The sequence below is a fragment of the Budorcas taxicolor genome, chromosome 20, assembly GCF_023091745.1.
Source record: "Budorcas taxicolor isolate Tak-1 chromosome 20, Takin1.1, whole genome shotgun sequence".
NCBI lineage: Eukaryota > Metazoa > Chordata > Mammalia > Artiodactyla > Bovidae > Budorcas > Budorcas taxicolor.
The window spans coordinates 16,003,097-16,023,835 of record NC_068929.1 but is presented as its reverse complement, the minus strand read 5'-3'; the positions used below and the strand labels follow the sequence as shown (position 1 = coordinate 16,023,835).

General features: G+C 46.6%; 1 protein-coding gene across 2 annotated transcripts in view; it reads left to right on the top strand.

The window, feature by feature from the left end:
• The window catches only part of MAST4 (microtubule associated serine/threonine kinase family member 4), a 614,194-nt gene extending 594,797 nt beyond the window's left edge, over positions 1–19,397 (top strand). The window contains exons 28-32 of one of the 2 annotated variants that reach the window (XM_052659092.1): positions 8,555–8,691; positions 11,100–11,281; positions 11,576–14,878; positions 14,945–15,384; positions 15,448–19,397. In XM_052659092.1, coding sequence (XP_052515052.1) covers positions 8,555–8,691; positions 11,100–11,281; positions 11,576–14,878; positions 14,945–15,384; positions 15,448–16,902 — 5,517 coding nt within the window. In that variant the 3' untranslated portion in view covers positions 16,903–19,397. Of the gene's footprint in view, positions 1–8,554; positions 8,692–11,099; positions 11,282–11,575 lie in introns of both variants that reach the window. The other variant, XM_052659093.1, reaches the window with a different exon arrangement.
• Positions 19,398–20,739: the final 1,342 nt, after the last annotated feature.

Below are 20,739 nucleotides of genomic sequence, written 5' to 3'. Positions count from 1 at the left end.
TTCTTCTACGTGGGCTATCCATATACACTCAGTCTCTTTGCTGAGAAAGCGTTCAGTGGTCTGTTTAAGGTAAAGGCAAGAACAACATGAATCTTTTGGTTTTATATCATGAAATCCACTTTCATGTATCTGCACAGTCACTTCCTGATTTAATTTTGCTTCTCATCCTAAATTACAGAGTTCTCTTTGTTTTATGTATCACACGTAGTAAAATCTGGTTGGAAATCATCCATCCTCGGTGCAATTTTCTTTAGCAACTTTCAGTACACTTTATTCTATGATGGCAGAAGACAGTGGTATTAAACTGTGAGGTCAGGTCTGAAGCTTGATTTGAGAGTTGAGTTTCTTTGGAAGCTAGAGCTGTGAATATATAATAGGTGGTAATGGACGAAGGGATGCTAGCAATCATTAGACCTTTCCCTCCTGTACAAATAAATTTGAATGTAGATCAGTCTCTACTTGGAATTAAGCTGATTCAAGCCAGTGGAGTAGGAGGATCATAAAGAGCATGAGTGTGATGAAGAGAGATGGTCTTCACTCATTCTCTCATTGCTGTTGGGCTCTTTGCTTTGCCACTGCTAACGAAAGAATATAAAGGTATAGCCCCAAATATGAATCTGGTTAAAACAAAGATGAATCTGAGTCACAATTTTACGTTTTTTCAAGGAAAAAATCCTATCTGTGATTTAAAAAAAAATGCAATCATTAACTGTAGGATTATTTTATAGGTCAGCAGATTTATAGATGACTTCTCCATGTGTGAACACAGGGAGGCATTACTAGGGCCTATCAGAGAGGTGTGAGCCATCACCTCAGGTAGCCTGCAGCCTGTTGAGAAATAAAACATAAACGCATATGTGTCATTTAAACAACATCCATTCAGACAGTTTCTAGAGCACTTGCTAGGCAGGTACCATGGGAGACACTGGTGACATGTCTAGACACGGTAGACATTGGAAATTATGTACAGTTCTTACCTTGAGGACTGTGAGAGACACAGGAGATGCATGCAGGCAGATGAAGTTCAGCCTGATTAGCCAGAGCCACAGCAAGAGGAGGAATACCAAGCTTCTGCAGAGAATATTCTGTGAATAGGGAGAGTCATCCCCGAGCAGTGACACTGAACTGAAACCTGAAAGAAACTTGGGAATTTGGAATTAGTGCAGGTGGGTGGATGTACAAAGCCTTTGATAAGTAAGTAAGCCTTTGATGAATGACTTTTATCCTTCTTTTTGTCATCCCCCAGCCAACACAAGTATATTCTTCAAAAGATTCAGGGTCTGGCCCACATTCCGAGAGGAGTAATAGTATGTACGTTCAAAGGTCCGTCGTGAAGTAGCAGATTGTAGGCAAGTTATTGCCATTGATCAGTCCACAGCATTCATGAAATTTTGGTCTTGACTTCAGGCCCCATGGGAGTAAGTGACTGTCTTTGCTATCCTCCATACCTACGGGTGGTTCCCTTAACTCTAGTCAGCTTTCTCACAAAGGCATAGTATTGCTCATTGGAGGAGGAGGATGAATCTTGAGAGGACATTGCAGGGCCGTAGGCAGTATGGGAAGCCAGCTGGGGCCGTGCTGAAAACGTGGCAGGCCTGACGGCAGCCCTGCAGGAGAGACATGGAGCTACTAGTGAAGCTCCGCACGTCATCCCCGCATTTGCACAGTGCCGGGTTTGCAGCTGGGTACTCAGAAAATGTTTGTGGAATTGAGGTGACTAGTAGGGTTCTCCCTCGCGTGCTGTCCAAAAGTCACCGTGGGAGGAGCCGAGCACCATACAGCTACTTGTGTTAATGTCTTCATGTACATGCTGCTCAGTTTGGGAGGAAAACCCTGAGATGGCTGGAGCCTCTACACTTTGCAGTATGCCTACTGAGCAGTGCACACATGCTTAGTCGCTCATCATGTCCAACTCTGCAACCCCTTTGGACTGTAGCCCGCCAGGTTCCTCCATCCATGAGGCTTTTCAGGCAAGAATTCTGGAGCAGGTTGTCATTTCAAAACAGGTAGCATTTCTGGCACCTACATGGGTAAGACTTGAGTTTTTTTTCTTTTCATTCACCATCAGTTTCTGATAATATTACTTGTCTAACTGCCATGAAATAACTGTCTCCTAGTAAGTGCCCCCCAAATGGGAGGCAGAGCAGGATTGTGGACTTTCAGAGTCCTTGGCTGTGAGAGTCCTCTGAAATGACATCAGACTTCCCAAGACAAAATTCAAGAAGTCTGACCAGCCTGTTCTCTCGTAGTGCCTGACCCAGTGGTCCAGGGATACGCCATTGCTGGCTCGCATCGACCCTTTGTGAGTGAGGGCCCAGGCTCTATCTGCTACAGCCTGTTTGTCTTTCCAGTGGTGTAGGGACTACAAAGGTAGGCAGAGAGGTACTTCTCTCTCCCAAGTACTCCTTGAGCTTTTCTAGGACCTCCCTTTCGTTTAGATAATAAAGCTATGTTTTATATGTGAGTTTCTTTTCATTGTCAACTCACAGGACTAGAAGTTTTGGCATCAGCAGTTCCAAGATGGTCAGATGGATTTTAAATGGTAATAGGTTTGACCTCTTCCGTTCTTTGTAGCAGTATTACGCTACATGCATCTTGGGTCCTGGCACAGTATATCTTTATATTATTTCTTGCATTTGCTCATAAAATCAGAAGAAGAAATAACAAGCTGAAATATACATATCTTTAGGAAATATGCCTTCTGTTTATTTTGCTGAGACATATTTGCTGTTTCATGATTTATTTTATAAAACATTTTCGTGTGATTCTGGATTTTAAAACATCTCTTCCTACTTCTGTGAAATTTGAACGTATGTTTCTCCTGAACGCCTCTGGCAAGGTCTCTGAAAAGGGTCAGTCAGTTCCATTTATAACATTTTGTCCTCATCTGGTTACGGAGTGCCTGCATTCCTGGATCTGGATGACCTATGTCCCTGAAATGCCACGAACATGCTGTAACGGAGAGCGTTGGCATCCTCCTGGGCCATGGCGTGCTGTCTCACATCTAAGCAGAGGATCCTGCTTCTGGCTCATAAAGGAAGCTCTCAAAAGAGCAACCCCTGTAAGGAAACAGAGTGGATACAGGGGATTTAATTACCTTCCCAAGGAACTGTGTTATCATGCATCTTTCTCCTAAATGTGAATAGTGATTCTTGGACAAAGGATCGAGTGACCAGTGCCAGTCCTGGACTCCCATGTGCCATCAGCGGCAGACCACCAGGGCAGTAGCTATGTTTTCGTTTTCTCACATGCTGTTTACCCGATGCTTTAGACTTGCAAACTACTTCACAAAAGCTCATGGCGTCCTCAGAAAAAGGTAGAAGAGCCATCACATAGGGCTAGATATATTTTTAGAAATCCATGTGCGATACTGGGCTTCCCTGATGCCTCAGATGATAAAGAATCCAGCCTACAGTGCTGGAGACCCGAAGTTTGATCCCTGGGTGGCAAAGATCCCCTGGAGAAGGGAAGGGCATCCCACCCCAGTATTCTTGCCTGGAGAATTCCATGGACAGAGGAGCCTGGCGGGCTACAGTCCGTGGGATCACAGAGAGACGCAACTAAGCGACTAACACTGTGTACCATACTTATTTACCTTTTGGATTGTGAACATATTTAGCATATCATCTGTGTCATGGCTTCACTTTTGGCCTCACCCACCCTCACAGCTTCAAAGTGAGCCTGCTGTGAAAGCACTCACTCACATGCACGAGAAGCAAAGTCATAGTTATTCGGTTTAGTTCCCCATCGGCTCTGCGCTTTCTCAGTGTTGCCTCAAACCTCTCTAGCCACAGGGAGTTAATCACCTCCATCCAGATTACAAGTAGCTTGCTAAAAGAACTTTCCCACAGCACCGAAATCGCTCTCTCCCCACTATGGTGGAATGTGGAGGCCACGTGGACCCAGTCATACCCCCTGTTCACATGGTTACCTGCCTAGTGTAGCCTCTCAAATGCAGGAAACCCCCTATTTAGCCAGGTTGCTTTCTTAGGACAGCATTAGTTTAAATGCCCAGTCATAAGAGAACCTAAAATAATGCCAGCCACTGTCTCAGTATTTCCTTTCCCTAAACTCTGGGAACCTCTGGATACTAAAATGGGGGCTAAAAGAGCACCAGTATTACCAATTTTACGTATTAACTGGGTCCCCAGAGTGTGCATAGTTGTGTGAGGTACCGAAGGGTCACACAGCACATGGCGGATATGAATAGTAGGTAGTCAAGAGCACTTTACATGAATAAATTCAGGTCATCCTCATAGCCTGTGCACAGGTGCTATACATAGAAATGTCCCATTTTACAGATGAAGAAATTAAAGCAAGGAGAAGCTAGCGAAGCAGCCAAGGTTCTGTGCTCGGAAAGAGCAGAAGAGGATTTGCATACCAGCAGGGCAGCCCCAGAGCCTGAGCTTTCAGCTAGCGTACCGCCGCACTCCGGACGTGAGGTCTGATTGCCAGAAGCTTAGAGCCCAGTGTTCGCAGGAGAAACAGTGGCAGCGCTAGGCTACAGTCAGGCTGCCAAGCCAAGGAACAGTCTGTAAATAGGGCCCAAGTGCGGAAGGAGAGAGAGCTTTCCACCACAGTGGGCAGGCGGAGAGTTGGGGGTTTTCTGTGCAGGGCTGTGAAGGGTGGGTGGATGTTAGTGTAAGGGAAGGAGTGCGGGACGGTCTAGGCACAATAAAATGACTCTTTAAACCACAAAAACAGGAAACTCAAAATACTTGAGGTGCATGAGTAAACCAGTGTGGCTGGAGCCTGAGTTCATGGCGTCTGGGATGCAGTGTGCAAGGTGACCAGGGCTGGATGGTGGAGAGTATGAATGGGGCTAGGACACCGGCATGGGAAGAATGCATTCCCCATGGGTATTTTGCAGAGGAAGAACTGTGAAAGCAGTGTAGCTCAGGGAGATACCCAAGGCCAAATGATGAACTAATGTGGAGTCAGACTGAGAGAAGAGGCTGGGCAGCCTGACTTCTGCTTTTGTATTCAGTTCAGCCAGCTTAAAATAACTTCCTCCCCACCATGCACTAATCACACAAGCAGTTTAAAGTAATGCGTAACTTAATAGAACATTTGACAGTCTTCTGGCCCCATTTTATTGTTGTTATTTTTTGAAATAGTGCCACAGAATCTCTCTAATAAGAGATTGTTCCTTCAAAAGAATTTGTTGAGGTCAAAGGACCCAGTAAAACAAATTGCCAGTTCTGGCAGCACTTGCTATAGCTGATGGGTCCACCAGGTGGCAGGCTTCACAATTCTCACCTATTCCCCATAAAATTATTTTTCAGTCATTTGCTTACCATTTTTGTCATCATTAACTTTCTCAACCAAATGTTTGCACTCTGCATTTTTTTCTGTCTGTATTCCCTCTTAGGAAAGTTATCCCCTTGTGTATTTCCATAAGTCAAGTGAACTGTCCTCTGAAACAGCCCTATCTAGAAACAAACTAAAAACTAAGTTTGTTTGTCTTTTTCGAGTTTTTTCTTTAAATTTTTAAAAATTTTAATTATATTTTAATTGGTGGAAAATTGCTTTACAATTTTGTATTGGTTTCTGCCGTACAACAAAGTGAATAATTATATATGTATTCTTTCCCTCCTGAGCCTCCCTCCCCTCCTCCCCACCCCATCCCTTTAGGTCATCACAGAATGCCAGGCTGGGCTTCCTATGTTCTTTAGCAACTTCCCCCGAAGTGTTTTACACATGATAGTCTATATGTGTCAATACTGCTTGTGGAAAGGGACATTTGTAGAAAGCTTAATGATACGCTCTGATTCAACAAACTCCAGCCGTAACTTTTCTAATGAAAAATGTTAAGCATTTTATTATATTTATCTCATACAATGTATATGATATTTTTCTATTTTTAAAATTGGACTGTAAGAAGAGGGATAGCAGTGGTTCAGGCTTAGACTGCTCGTGGGCTCCAGCAGCCCCAGTGATCACTGTGGCGCCGTGTCCTCTCTGATATGATATAGTAAAGGATGGGAAGAATCCCGATGACGGACAAACTCCCATCACGTTTGTTGCCTCTTTCCTTCCCCTAAGCCATTTAGGAAAAACCAAAACTTGAGTCTGGCCTCAGTCAAATTGTAAAGAACAAACCCCATTCCAAACAAATTTTGGTAGCCCTTTCATACTTAAAAGTGGAGTTTTCAGTTTAAAGAATAAATTGAATGACAGTCTCTACTACCAGATAAAGGTTTGCTTTGAAAGTTTTGGCATCTGCTTATAAATATAAGACAAGTAATTAATTTTTTCAGAATGAAAAATGTTTTTTTCCCTTGTTCAGATTCAAATCCCATTTCCCTAAAATATTTTTTTTTTATGGTTATGGCACTAAGTACGGGATTATATGTTCTTAAATATATAAAGAACTCAAAAATCATTAATTTTCAGTTGATTATTGATTTTTAGATACAAAATTGGATGTAAGACATGAATAAATCATGATCTAAAGAAATAAAAACAATGAAAAATAAATGAGACGAAATCCAGCTTTGTTAATATACCCAAAGAACAAAGATTAAAACTTGATGTAACTTTTTCCTATAAAATTGGTAATTTATTTAATATTAGTATTCAGTTCTGACAGGCGTGTGCTAAGATTGGTACTCATGTGCTGCTGTTAAGAGTTTAAACTGACATGAACTTTCTGGAAATTAGTGCATCAATGTGGAGAAGGAAATGGCAACCCACTCCAGTGTTCTTGCCTGGAGAATCCCAGGGACGGGGTAGCCTGGTGGGCTACCGTCTATGGGGTCGCACAGAGTCAGACACAACTGAAGTGACTTAGCAGCAGCAGCAGTGCATCAGTGTGTACCAACAGTCTTTAAAAAGTTCAACTAGACCCTCCAATTCAGTTTATTGAGTCTAGATAGATAATCTAAGGAAAATGTCAGAGGTTAGGACACTATAGATAAAGATACTTATTTCAACTTTTACAAGAATTGGAAAATAGAAAACAAGAGCTATAAGGAAATAGTTAAATTGTGATTTACGTATCTCATGGAACATTTTTAAACAGCCAGTAAAAATTATGTGGAGGAATATTCAGTGATAAAAGTGCAAGTTTTTCAAAGTTATGAAATGTGAAGTGAAAAAAATACTATTAGATTAAGATTAAAATTACTTATAAAGTATGTCTACATATATATATATATGCATAATTCTCACATGCTTAATAGACGACCAGCAGGAAATATACAGAAATATTCCCAGCATTAGCTGAGTGGTAGGCTTCTCAATGATTTTTTAAAATATATATACACTATTGTTTTCTTCTAATAATGGCATGTATTACTTTCCAAGTTGGGTGGAGAAGTGGATGTTGGTATTTAAACAATCTGTTTTTTCAGTCCCCTGCCCGACCATACTCAACTCCCCATCTCTTAACATCACTTAGATCTGAGTTGCTAGGCATCTTCCAGGCATAGGCCTTTTAAAAGGCCCTTCTATGTATACTTCTTGTCTTTTTAAGGTAATCAGGACCATCTGTGACTTTGAAAGGAGATGATTCTCCCTTGGTTATTAAGAAATTCAAGAAGAGATCATTGAGAGTGAAGTGAAGGGGGAGGGTTCTGCCCACCTGTCCAGGGCACCCCCTCACCCTGGCCCCTGACTCTGCTCTCAAATCCTCCCCTAGGGCCTGTCCGGCAAGTCCTGGTCCCAGGTTCAAGTCAAGGGGCACAAAAACCCCCAGGAATGACCTTACCGCTCCCGACCTGACAAAGCAGAGGCTGCTTTACACCTGCTGGCATACACTTTCCAGCTCTGCTGGGCTGACAGGTTCTGGTGCTAGGAAAAAAAAAAACTAAAAATAATTAAAGATAAAAGTCTCATTCAGTTGTGCTGCTTTATGATTTCTAGGTCAAAGGAAAAGCACAAAAAGGAGAGAGAAGAAAAATAAATCAGCCAAGAGCACAGCATCCCTGGGCATGTTTACACCTAATACATATGCATGAGTGTAACTGTTACTTATAGAGCCTTTTCCATGTGTCACTCTGGGTGCTAACGGCTTTACACACTCTATCCCCTTGATCCTCAGATGAGCCCTGGGAGACAAGTGTGACTCTGCTGCAAGAAGGTCCAGAGGAAAACAAGTGCTCAGGTCACAGGCTCAGATTTAAACTCAGCTCTGCTGGGCTTCCTAGTTGGCTCAGTGGTAAAGAATCCACCTGCCAGTGCAGGAAACACAAGAGATGCAGGTTCAATCCCTGGATCAGGAAGATCCCCTGGAGTAGGACATTGCAACCCAGTCCAGTATTCTTGCCTGGAAAATCCCATGGACAGAGGAACCTGGAGGCAGCAGTTCTTGGGGTCGCGAGGAGTTTGACATAACAGCACAACAGTAGCTGTGGAATCCACATCCCACCACCTCAAGGAAACCTCACATTTTTTTTTCCACCCAGTTTATCAGGACTTCACTATCTGAAGGGTCCTGATAAAGGGACCTGGTCATGTCCGTCCTTTTGGATGTTTATTTGTCTTTGGATCTCCTCTATCTTTTCTGGCCTTGTTTCAACATTTCCCTTTAATACCACCTCATTTTTTATAGAGTGGAAATAAGGTGTCAATCACGACCACCCCATTTGAAAACACATCAATCAAAACGGGACCGGCCAGGAGAAACAGCTATAAGAGCCGGATGGTGAGGCGGAGCAAGAAATCTAAGAAGAAGGAAAGTCTGGAAAGGTAAGTTAGAGCCGTCCTCTTCGTGGGTTTGGTGTGTTCCCACACTGAAGGAAATTACTCCTCACTTAATTGAAATGCTTACATGTGAAGAAGATCTATTTCTCTGTGAGACATGTTGCCCTGTGGTTCACATGTGTTTATACACTAGAGTTTATATTCATTCATGATAGCATTATGTTTCATAATGAAAAGATTTATGTAGTTACACTGTAGAATTTACTTTTTCTCATGTGTGAGAACCATGAAAAGCTCTGCTTTTTCTCAAGTTTCCAGACTTCATTTCAGTTGGATTTGAGGAACTAAAACTTCAGGTAACTTTTAGCATTAAATCTATATTTAATAATGTCCATCTAAAAACACCAGGGAAACCGTGGTAGCTCAGTGGTAAAGAATCCACCTGCAATGCAGGAGATGCGGGTTTGATCCCTGGGTTGGGAAGATCCCCTGGAAGAAGGCATGGCAACCCACTCCAGTTGGATTGCCTAGAGAATCCCATGGACAGAGGAGCCTGCCAGGCTACAGTCCATGGAGTCGGGAAAGAGTAGGACATGACTTAGCAACTAAACAATAGTAATAATAAATAATCCAAAAATATATAGATGCTATTTTTGAATGCCAGATATTCTAAGATAACTAGATCGTCAAAGCATCCAAATAAGCCTAGAAATAAAAAGACTTTGTTTTACTGCCTGAAAGTCTATCACACATTAGCACTATGAAAGGCACCCTGAGTATCATTTAGTGCCCTGTGCAGACACTGGTGAGGGGTGTGTGTGTGTGTGTGTGTGTGTGTGTGTGTGTGTGTGTGTGTGTGTGTCTGGGGGGGGAAGTTTCTTCCAAACAATTGTCTGGATGTGCTTCCTGCATGATGCGACAGCATCTTGACTCTACCCACTTGAATTTGGTGTGTTGGATCACAGTATAAGGATTTTAATGCTAGAAATGAAAAATACGCAAGTGTAAAAAGCAATGATTGTTAACTCCAGGAAAGACAAATTGGTATAAGAAAGGAAAATACAAGTATGCTTTTCGTGGCCAAACTATGAACAGTATTTATTGTGTAAATTAAAGAAAGTATCAACCTTTTGTTCCTAACCAGAAAATTTGGTTTAGCTCAACTGGGAGGAAATGTGCTTGTTTAGAAGGGGGATAAGTTGTTACAAGGGCTAAATTTTTCATCTGCTGTGGTAGGAAATCAACAGAGAATTTCTAGGATTGAAAAACTGAAAAAACAGCATAAGCACATTACGTAGCAATTTGCAGACAGCTAAAAGAGTCGAAAGAGTTTCGCTGGGGATCGGGGAAAAGGCAGAACAGAGCTATTTTTCATTATAAGCTTATAAAGCTATTTGGCTTTTTGACCCAAGTACATTTATTACTGTGATTCAAAGTACACATGTGCGCACACACGCACATACATTGATATCTTTTTTTTTTAATGTGAGCTCTATATTTTGAGTGTGTGTTGGGTCATACAGAGCACACTGCTTCAAGGGACAGTGGAGTGGAAAGCGTGTGACCCAGCCCCTGGAGGTGAAAGAACCCTACACAGCCACCTGCGTTTCAGAGCCACCTGAAGCTATGCTTTTAGCTCTAAGACGTGCTTGTTGGCACTCACTACACATTTGCCCTCTGCTGAAGCATGGTGTCTGCTGCCCTGCTGACACGATAAGCTTCAGTTCACCTCCCTCAGTTTTTCTGTGTAAATGTACAGCCTCCGTTGTCCATAGGAATATTCAGGCGCTCACGATGGAATAAGCACAGCCAACAGCCCCTCAAGGATGAAAGCCTCTACCCAGTAGATCACCGTTAAAGAATCCAATATTCCAAATGACAGTTTTTCTTCCAAGGATTTACTTTGTACTGTCTCTTAATTTAATTTTGTCAGTGTGTTTGGAGCTATGTACTTAGAAGCTTTCAGGCAAAAAACAGTATCCTCAAAAACCTGACATACAAATAAGTGAATGTGTGTTTATTCTTAGTTGCTCAGTCATGTCCAGCTCTTTGTGACCCCATGGACTGTAGCACAGGACTCTGTGCCTGAGATTTCCCAGACAAGAAGACTGGAGTGGGTTGCCCGTTTCTTTTTGGGATCTTCCCGGCCCAGGGATCGAACCTGGGTCTCCTGCATTGCAGGCAGATTCTGAGTCACCAGATATAGTTTCCTATTTTCACAACTTGTCTTAAAGTGCTTGAAATTAAGAGGGTTTCCATTGTGTATTCTCAAAGACTCGTCCTTTCTAAGTCATAGGAAAGTTTTGAATGTAAAAGTGGAATCCTTCTCTTTAAGAGGACCCGCCATCATGTCACCGTCTCTGGGTGTACTGAATCAGTGCCCTGGTGCTTTGGGGAAGCGGGGGTGGTTTTGAACGTAGAATCTGATCCGTTTCCTCCTTTTTTCACTCTAGGAGGAGATCCCTTTTCAAAAAACTAGCCAAGCAGCCTTCTCCTTTACTCCACACCAGCCGAAGTTTCTCCTGCTTGAACCGATCCTTGTCATCAGGGGAGAGCCTCCCAGGGTCCCCCACTCACAGCTTGTCTCCCCGATCCCCTACACCCAGCTACCGTTCCACCCCTGACTTCCCATCCGGTGAGTGAACCTCCTCTCCTAGCAGGAGTTGAGGGGCTTAAATAGAGAAGGTGGGGATGTAATTGACAGAGAACAGGATTGACAGGAAGTTCAGAAGATATAGCTATTCGGTCCCTTAGGAAAGACAGGAAGTACTGGGTTGACCTTTGGGGAGGTTTATCTGAAAAGTATTTATTCACTAGACTGAGATGCTGAGACGGTTCGCTGCCCTTATCTGAAACAGCTCGGGTCGGAAAGCCTGGGAAGAAAAGGGAAGGGGGCTCTTGCTCACAGTCTCCTGTTTCCCACCCACAGGCACTAACTCCTCCCAGAGCAGCTCCCCAAGCTCCAGCGCTCCCAACTCCCCAGCGGGGTCAGGACACATCCGGCCCAGCACACTCCATGGTCTGGCCCCCAAACTCAGTGGGCAGCGCTACCGGTCAGGAAGGCGGAAGTCAGCCGGCAGCATCCCCCTGTCTCCACTGGCCCGGACACCCTCTCCAACCCCACAGCCCACCTCCCCGCAGCGCTCCCCATCCCCTCTGCTGGGGCACTCACTTGGCAATTCCAAGATGGCTCAAGCCTTTCCCAGCAAAATGCACTCCCCACCCACCATCGTCAGGCACGTCGTGAGGCCCAAGAGTGCAGAACCCCCTCGGTCCCCACTGCTCAAGCGCGTGCAGTCGGAGGAGAAGCTCTCTCCCTCCTATGGAGGCGACAAGAAGCACCTGTGCTCCCGCAAGCACAGCCTGGAGGTCACCCAGGAGGAGGTGCCGCGGGAGCAGCAACAGCGGGAAGTGACCTTGCAGAGCCTGGAGGAGAATGTGTGCGACGCGCCTGCCCTCAGCCGGGCCAGGCCCGTGGAGCAGGGCTGCCTGAAACGCCCCGTGTCCCGGAAGCTGGGCCGCCAGGAGTCTGTGGACGAGCTGGACCGAGAGAAGCTAAAGGCCAAGGTGGTGGTGAAGAAACCTGACGGGCTCTCGGAAAAACAGGAATCCCGTCCAAAGCCCCACGGACTCGGCAGTGACTTGGAAAACCTCTGTGCTTTTAGGCTCGAAGAGAGAGACAAGAAAATCTATCCGAAAGCTTCAGAGAGGTCAAATCATTTTGAAAGCAAAGCAGCCGTGCAGGAGGCCCAGCCCCTGTCCAGCCTTTTGAAAGATGCTCTCCACAAGCAGGCCAACGTGCGGGCCAGCGAGGGTGTCACCTCTGAGGGGGCAACGGCAGCTGGGGACCACGGCCAGGGGACCACCTGTGACCTCAAACGAGCCTCGACGCACAGCCCCCTCCAAGACGGCCTCTGTCACACCACCCACAGGTCCACCTCTGGGAAGGGGGACACCGCAGAGAAGGTCCCCCAGGCCAAGGAGGGTCTGCGGTGTGAGAAGTTAGACGGCAAGTTGGCCAACATCGATTACCTCCGAAAGAAGATGTCCCTCGAAGACAAAGACGAGAGCCTCTGCTCTGTGCTCAAGCCCAAGGTGACGGCCAGTGCCCAGGAGTGCCTGCCTGGGAGCCTGGGCCGGCCCGTGGGAGGGCAGCAGGAGGCCCCGCCAGCCTCCGAGGGCCGCACACCGTTCATCAGCAGCGCCCACGCAGCTCAGCTCAGCGCCGTCTCCTTTGTCCCTCTCAAGGCCCTTTCTGGCCGGGTGGACAGTGGAACAGAGAAGCCAGGCTTGGCTGCCCCAGAGTCGCCTGTCCGGAAAAGCCCCTCCGAGTACAAGCTGGAAGGGAGGTCTGTGTCGTGCCTGAAGCCCATTGAAGGCACCTTGGACATCGCTCTCCTGTCGGGACCTCAGGCCTCCAAGACAGAGCTGCCTTCCCCGGAGCCTGCCCAGAGCCCCAGCCCAGGCAGTGATGCGGAGTCCCCCGTGCCCCTGGCTCTCCCCAACAGTGCAGGGAGGAAGGCTGACACTGCGGGTCAGAGAGAGTCCTCCCCTGCCAGCTTCAAGGTGAACAAATCCTATCTGCTTGAGCCCCGGTTCCCACCGTCCAGTCGGGGTCTGCAGAGTTCACCAGTGGCTGCCCCGCCTGACCCAGAGCTGAAGCTGGACAAGAAGGTCTCCCAGGCAGCCCGTGCCCCAGCGACCATCATGGAGAACCATCCTCAGCAGGGAGAGGGCCACCCCAGCCAACACCAAGACCGCAGCCCTGACGTTAAGCTCCTTCCCTTCCCAGGGCAGAACCTCCAAGGCGCCAATGCATCTAGATCCCTCAGCCCACTCTCGCCTGAAAGTGTCCCTTCCAGGGAGAAGCCGAGTGGCAGAGAGTTGTCCGAAAGGGGCCCGTCAGTAGTTAGGAGCGAGTGGTCAGCTGTGAGGTCCGACATCCGCAGAAACCCCTCCAAGGAACTGTGTCCCCCAGAAGCTGCTAAACCCAGCGACAGCTCCCAAACCCTCCCTGTGGTGGGGAGGACCCACCCGGATGTCTCCACCCAGATCCAGGCCTTGGAGAAAGCATGTGGGCCTTGTGGGAGAGCAAAGCCCAGAGATGGCCGAGAGGAGGTGAGGCTGCTGGCCAGAGCGGACTCCTCTTTGCGCTCTGCGGGGGCTCCTTGTGAGAGAGAGCTGGGCGCAGAGAGTGGCCTGGAATCCAAGATGGAACCTGCTTCTACCAGGCGGTCTCTGGAGCCGCCCAGGCCAGAGAGTGAGAAGAGTAGAAGGCTTTCTGGTTTCCAGTCTGTTCAGAAAGACAGTCCCAAGGAACCGGAAAGGAAAGAACAGCCTCTGCAAAAGCACGTCACCAGTAGTTCTCAGCCAGGTCCTAAGGAACTGGAAAGGAAAGAACAGCCTCTGCAAAAGCATGTCACCAGTAGTTCTCAGCCAGGTCCCAAGGACCTGGAAAGGAAAGAACAGCCTCTGCAAAAGCACCTCACCAGTAGTTCTCAACCAGGTCCTAAGGAACTGGAAAGGAAAGAACAGCCTCTGCAAAAGCATGTCACCAGTAGTTCTCAGCCGGGTCCCAAGGAACTGGAAAGGAAAGAACAGCCTCTGCAAAAGCACCTCACCAGTAGTTCTCAACCAGGTCCTAAGGAACTGGAAAGGAAAGAACAGCCTCCACAAAAGCATGTCACCAGTAGCTCTCAGCTGAGTCCCAAGGAACCAGAAATGAAAGAACAGCCCCTGCAAAAGCACCTCTTGAGTAGTTCTCAGCCGGGTCTCAAGGAACTGGAAAGGAAAGAACAGTGTTTGCAAAAGTACCTCACCAGTACCTCTCAGCTGGGTCCCAAGGAACCGGAAAGGAAAGAACAACCTCCACAAAAGCATGTCACCAGTAGTTCTCAGCTGAGTCCCAAGGAACCAGAAATGAAAGAACAGCCCCTGCAAAAGCACCTCACCAGTAGTTCTCAGCTGGTTCCCAAGGAACTAGAAAGGAAAGAACAATGTTTGCAAAAGCACCTCACCAGTAGTTCTCAGGTGGGTCCCAAGGAACTAGAAAGGAAAGAACAGTCCCCACAAAAGCACCTCACCAGTAGTTCTCAGCCAGGTCCCAAGGACCTGGAAAGGAAAGAACAGCCTCTGCAAAAGCATGTCACCAGTAGTTCTCAGCCAGGTCCTAAGGAACTGGAAAGGAAAGAACAGCCTCTGCAAAAGCATGTCACCAGTAGTTCTCAGCCGGGTTCCAAGGAACTGGAAAGGAAAGAACAGCCTCTGCAAAAGCACCTCACCAGTAGTTCTCAACCAGGTCCTAAGGAACTGGAAAGGAAAGAACAGCCTCCACAAAAGCATGTCACCAGTAGCTCTCAGCTGAGTCCCAATGAACCAGAAATGAAAGAACAGCCCCTGCAAAAGCACCTCTCGAGTAGTTCTCAGCCGGGTCTCAAGGAACTGGAAAGGAAAGAACAGTGTTTGCAAAAGCACCTCACCAGTACCTCTCAGCTGGGTCCCAAGGAACCAGAAAGGAAAGAACAATGTTTGCAAAAGCACCTCACCAGTAGTTCTCAGGTGGGTCCCAAGGAACTAGAAAGGAAAGAACAGCCCCCACAAAAGCACCTCACCAGTAACTCTCAGCCAGGTCCCAAGGAACTGGAAGGGAAAGAACAGTGTTTGCAGAAGCACCTCACCAGTAGTTCTCAGCTGGGTCCCAAGGAACTGGAAAGGAAAGAACAGCCTCCACAAAAGCATGTCACCAGTAGTTCTCAGCTGGGTCCCAGAGAACCAGAAAGGAAAGAGCAGCTCCCACAAAAGCACCTCACCAGTAGCTGTCAGCCCTCACCCCCCACCAAAGAGCTCCCTGGCCTGGCTTGTCAGCACCGCATTCTGCCCAGCCACCCTGCTGCCTCTCTGCCAGGGAGCACGCCCTGTGCTACAGACTCCAGCTTCCAGGATGCTCTCAGGCCCACTGCTGTGCCCAGTGACAGCAGTAGCCACAAGCCCAGGTCTGACCCCGACCTGGGCCCTCCAAAGTCTAAGTTCCCAGACCAGCCCCTCTCCTCCCAGAAGCCGAGTGCTGAGGCTGCAGTGAGCAAAGAGCCTGGCGCTCCGACCCTCGGCAGAGCGGGGGTGGGGAGTGGTAAGGGTGTATCAGAGGAGTTCCCTGTCCTCCCAAGTCCCCAGAAAACAGCCCGTGAAGTGATCGGCCAGGGAGCCAGTGGGCGCTCAGTCCCCCTGCCCACAGAAGGGGGTCCTCTAGACACAAAGCTGAGACCCCCCAGCGCTGGGTGTCCCCCAGAGGCACTGGAGATGCTCGGACATCCACCTGGGCGAGGACTCCTCGGGGCCAGTGAGTCAGTGGACCAGAAACTTCCCACCGTCAGGGAAAGGCAAAACCTGTCTCCAAAGGCCCCCACACCATCCACTGTGAAAGATTGTCCCCCTCTGTGCAAACAGACAGACAGGAGCCCGAGTCCGCTGGCCACCAGTGCTGACGCCGGCAAGTCTGAAGGCAAGAAACGCACTGAAGCACTTTACACCCCTGCGGATGGGGAGAAGCCAGGGGCTGGCTTGTCCTCGGTGCACAGCGAGGCTGGGCCCAAGGGTGCGGAGCAGCCGGCAGCAGCCGCTGGGAAGGGCTGGCCAGAGGCCAAGGGGAAAGGGCTCGGTCCCCAGAAGCCACTGACCGAGGCGAGCAAGCCCAGCGGCATGAAGCGGTCACCTTCAGCCACAGTGCAGAGCTCTCTCGGCTGTGCCACCCTCCCAGGGAAGTCTCAGAGCTATTCCTGTGGCTTTCCTGAGGCCAGACCAGCAGTTCCAGAGACTTCTACCACCTCCAGCAACACCTCTGCCAAGGCCAGCGGGCCTGCAGCAGAATGCCCAGCCTCCAGCAGCAGGGACCAGCAGAAACCCCTGCCTAGCGGGAGTGGCAGAACCCAAATGACCAAGAGCGACTCCTTGCCATCCTTCCGTAGCTCAGCCGCCACTCTGGAGTCCCAGCACCCCAGCCCTGGCCTGGTGGTGGGCACCAGCCACCGGGACAGGGCCCTCTCAGTAACCACCGCCGTGGGAGAAACCAAAGGGAAGGAGCCAGCCCCCACCCAGCCAGCTCAGACCAGGAACCAGAATGTGAGCAGAGAGGCGGCCAAGCCATCCCCCGCTCCAAGCACTGAGCGCCCCGTCATTCTTCCTTCTGAGAAGGACACTGGGCTGCGACAGAGGCGGGGGAAAGAGAGTTTGCGCGGCAGCCCCAACAAAAAGGCCTTGTGATGGGGCAGGCCCGGGCGGCACTGGGGAAACCCACCCTGCGTGTGTCACTGCGTCTTGACTACCTTGGAAACCAGCATCGTGGGACACCACCCCCCTGCTATCGGCAGAGCCTGGAGCCTCACTGAAGAAGCGAGGAGACAAGAGACAGAGAAAGAGGGGACCTTCTTCCAAATGCCTTCCCAAATTGGAACCGGCAAACTTACCAGATAGTGTTTGTACAAAATAAAACAAAAAAAAAACAAAAAAATTCTTTCTGGTTGAGGTTGAGGGTTGTTGAGGGAAAAGATTTTCTCTGTAAATATCTAGCAATGTGTTTGGTTTGGGGTGTAGAGTTGATACCTTGCTGCTGATGGCGTCATTTACTACAACTTTTGGGTTTTCTTTAAGTAGGATTTTTGCTCTACCATTGATCATGATGCAGTCATGAAGCGAAATGGCTAAAATGGTGTTTGTTAAAATATAGATGCACCCATATTCATGTATATACACATCCACCCACGTGTTTTGGTCTGTGGTTGAAAAGACTCTTGCAAGGCTACATTTTTTTCCAAGTTAAAACATTCTGAGTAGAGTTGATGGTGGAAGAAAGCCTGAAATACACTAGATGGTGAGTTTGTATGTGTATTTTTAACCAGAAATTTTGATAGCGCTGTATCTGGCTACCTATATTTCCAGATCTAAAGCAAGAATGACTCGAATCACTGCGTCTGGAATGCTGCTCCATCAGGAATGGCCACAACAGATGGAGCTAGCCGTTTTCATTTCACTAATGGCCATTTTGATCCTGGGCCCAACTGTCTCCAAGGCCAGTTGTCCTTGTGTGTGGATGTGGGTGTCGACTCTTCACTATAGGTAGAGCGAGGGCTATAAACACACGTTGACTTTTATTTCTGTTCTGCTTTCCCTCCTTCTCATGCTCTTAAATAAACTCAGGCCTTTATGCTATGAGTCGCTAGTCCAAGAAGCACACATTTTGTAGTAGTTCTGCGCCCGCCCTGCTGTTGAACAAAACAGAAAATAACTGGCCGCACACAAATCTGCTCGTATTTAGGTTGATTAATAAGCACTAGGCATTGGAAGAGGTTTTCACTTTGCTTTTTTGAGGAAAAGTGGAGGGGGTATGGATTTTGGCATCATAGCATATATTTTAAGGAATAATCAGGACATCAGATACATTTTAATACATAGCTGGGGCCTTATGTTGTAGATGAAGCTTGCTGTTTTTAGCAAGTTCCTGGGTTTCACATTCATTTCTGGTGCATCAAGTAGCTCCATACATTTCATAACATGGTCTCTTTATTTGTATGCAAAAAATATATATACTGTATTAATAAAGAGCAGCATTTTTGTAATAAAAAGACTTGGAGCTATTTGGTGCTTGAATGTGACTGTCCTTTTTACTTTTGCTAAGCCTTATTTAAATTTTGTATACCATGGAATATGTAGGATTTGTCCAATGATTTTAGTGCTGAGGGGGTCTTTGTGTTTTTTGTTGCAGTTTTCCTGGTGGCTTGTTTTGTATTGTAAGACAGCACTTGCTGGCGTAAGTACTAAGCACTAAGAGAAAATACACACAGATAAGCATTTATAAGATGCTTGGGATCCATAGCAGGATTTTTGTTCTGTTTTGTAAGAGAAAAAATCACCAGTAAATACTAGTCCAGCACCCAACCCCGCTCCCCGCAGGGATATCTTAGTATCTTCAGGCTATAAAATTGTTCACCTAAGCACAGCATCATCTTACATCCCTGTGGATTGTAAATCATTTAGTGAGGCTATAAACTCCACTCCAAAAACAATTGCTTGGTTGTCCTTCATTGTAAAATGAGTTGACAGTGGTGGAAAAACTCTCTTCCTTGCCCCTAACTTTTTTCCCATAAGGTTCTAGCCATTCCCCATCACTATGTTGTGAATTGTAGAAGAAACAAATATTTTGAAAGAACTTAAATGGGTTTCAAAAATGGTCTCAACATTTATAATTCATACCTGCATTCGGCGGCTGTCATAACCCAACCCTTCTGCGCCCAGACATCTAGACAGGTCTGTCGGGGAGGTAGTGTATGGTTTACAGCCTTTGCTTTTTAACTGTCCAGTTTTCTTTAAAGCACAACTAGCTGCTTGTTTACAAATGATATTTTAAAATGTATATTTTGTATAGTGTATTTTCATTTTTGCCAAATATGTTTTTGCATTTTGGATGGCTACAGAGTCCCTAAGATTGCATTTGTGTAATACCTGTCTGTTGTTGTAAACCTCTCCAGTCAGATGGTAGAAATTCTCCTGTGTTCTGTTTGGTCGGTCTCCTGTGATTGTAAGGTGTGCTCCTCGCTAGTACTCCCAGCTGTAGATTTACCAGCTTAAAGTTTGTTAGGATCTGTGCAATAAAGTGTTTGCAGTCTTATTTTCTCTAAGGAATTCCCTATGGATGTCATAATTGTTGTATATTGAACAAATATTTATACTTATGCAGTTGCATAACATTGAAATAAAAATTTAGCATGAAAACATAATGACTATTAAGTTTTTCCGACCCCCCCCCCCCCCATCTACACACATGCATAGCATCTCCAAAACATGACTGAATTGTGACTCTTGTGGAAAGGGTGGTTTTCTGCAGCTCCCTTTTGGTGAGTGGAAAGCTGAAAGGTTTGCTAATTTTTTAAAAACTGAAACAGTGTTCCTTTCTGCGAGACTGTCTGCCTTTAAGTAGACTCCACTCCTCCTCCAGTTCTCCCAAAACTTTTGCTCCATCCGTTACCATTGTGTTCTCTCATCTTTCTTTTCCTTCCATCCGATCTCCGCCCTTATAATTAAAAACCAAGAAGACATCAGGATGGAACGAAGCAACCTCACGTTTATTGTCTGCCTACTCTGTGTGCACACTTAGTGCTGGGCAACATGGGTTTTATCTGCCATCTTCTCTGAGCCCCAACACCAGCCTGAAACCAGATGGTGATGGCATCCCCATTTTACTGAGGAGCAAACAGGCCCGGACAGGCTGTATGATTTGCTTAACACACACCCTATAAAGACAGCTTACTTTAGGATGTCGATTTTTCTGGTTCTGAAGCTCTTGACCATTCTAAACATTACCAGGTATCATGCACTTGAATTCAGATCCAGGCCCCTCTGAATAAGCTACCTCATTTTCTCTTTTTAAGTTTATATGCAGAAAAACCATATCATGCAAAATTACAAACCTGATGATTAGTGGGAAGCCATGAGCCAAGGAAGCTAATCGTTCTCTGTAATAGGGATCCTTTATTAGTTGTAATTAATCAGTAGGCAATTTCCCTTCTAGATTTTTGGTTCACAACACAAATGTTACATGAAAAAATATAGCTCTATTAACTGGAAATTCGCTTGCTTCAGTATAGGCTGGACATTAAGCAACTCAACGGTAGGGCAGTTCGCTCAATTTAATTTCCTTCCTACCAGTGTGTTCTTAACACTTTCCTCAATGTCATCATTTTGTGTATTCCTCTCTCTTTCTACCTCCTACCTCAGTTAGTATTGGATGCATCTCATGTATCTAGGAAAGCTGGAAATCACCACAGCTTTGTTGAACTTTGGTTTCGTTACTTGTTTTTTCTACTGAAAATCAATCATTTGGCCCAGGTTCAGTTTCTCTGGCAGTTCATACACCTCAGACCCTGGACTGGAGGCTTTAACACCATTCATTAGAAAAAAAACACGCAGCAGCATCTCATGAATTGCTGGGACCATGCATTCCAAAAAACAAGATCGCCCTCTCATAACGTCAGAGGCTGCAATGGGGCTGTCAATCCCAATACTTGGATGCAGGCAAACACATCAATAAGGGACTCTGTTCCCAAG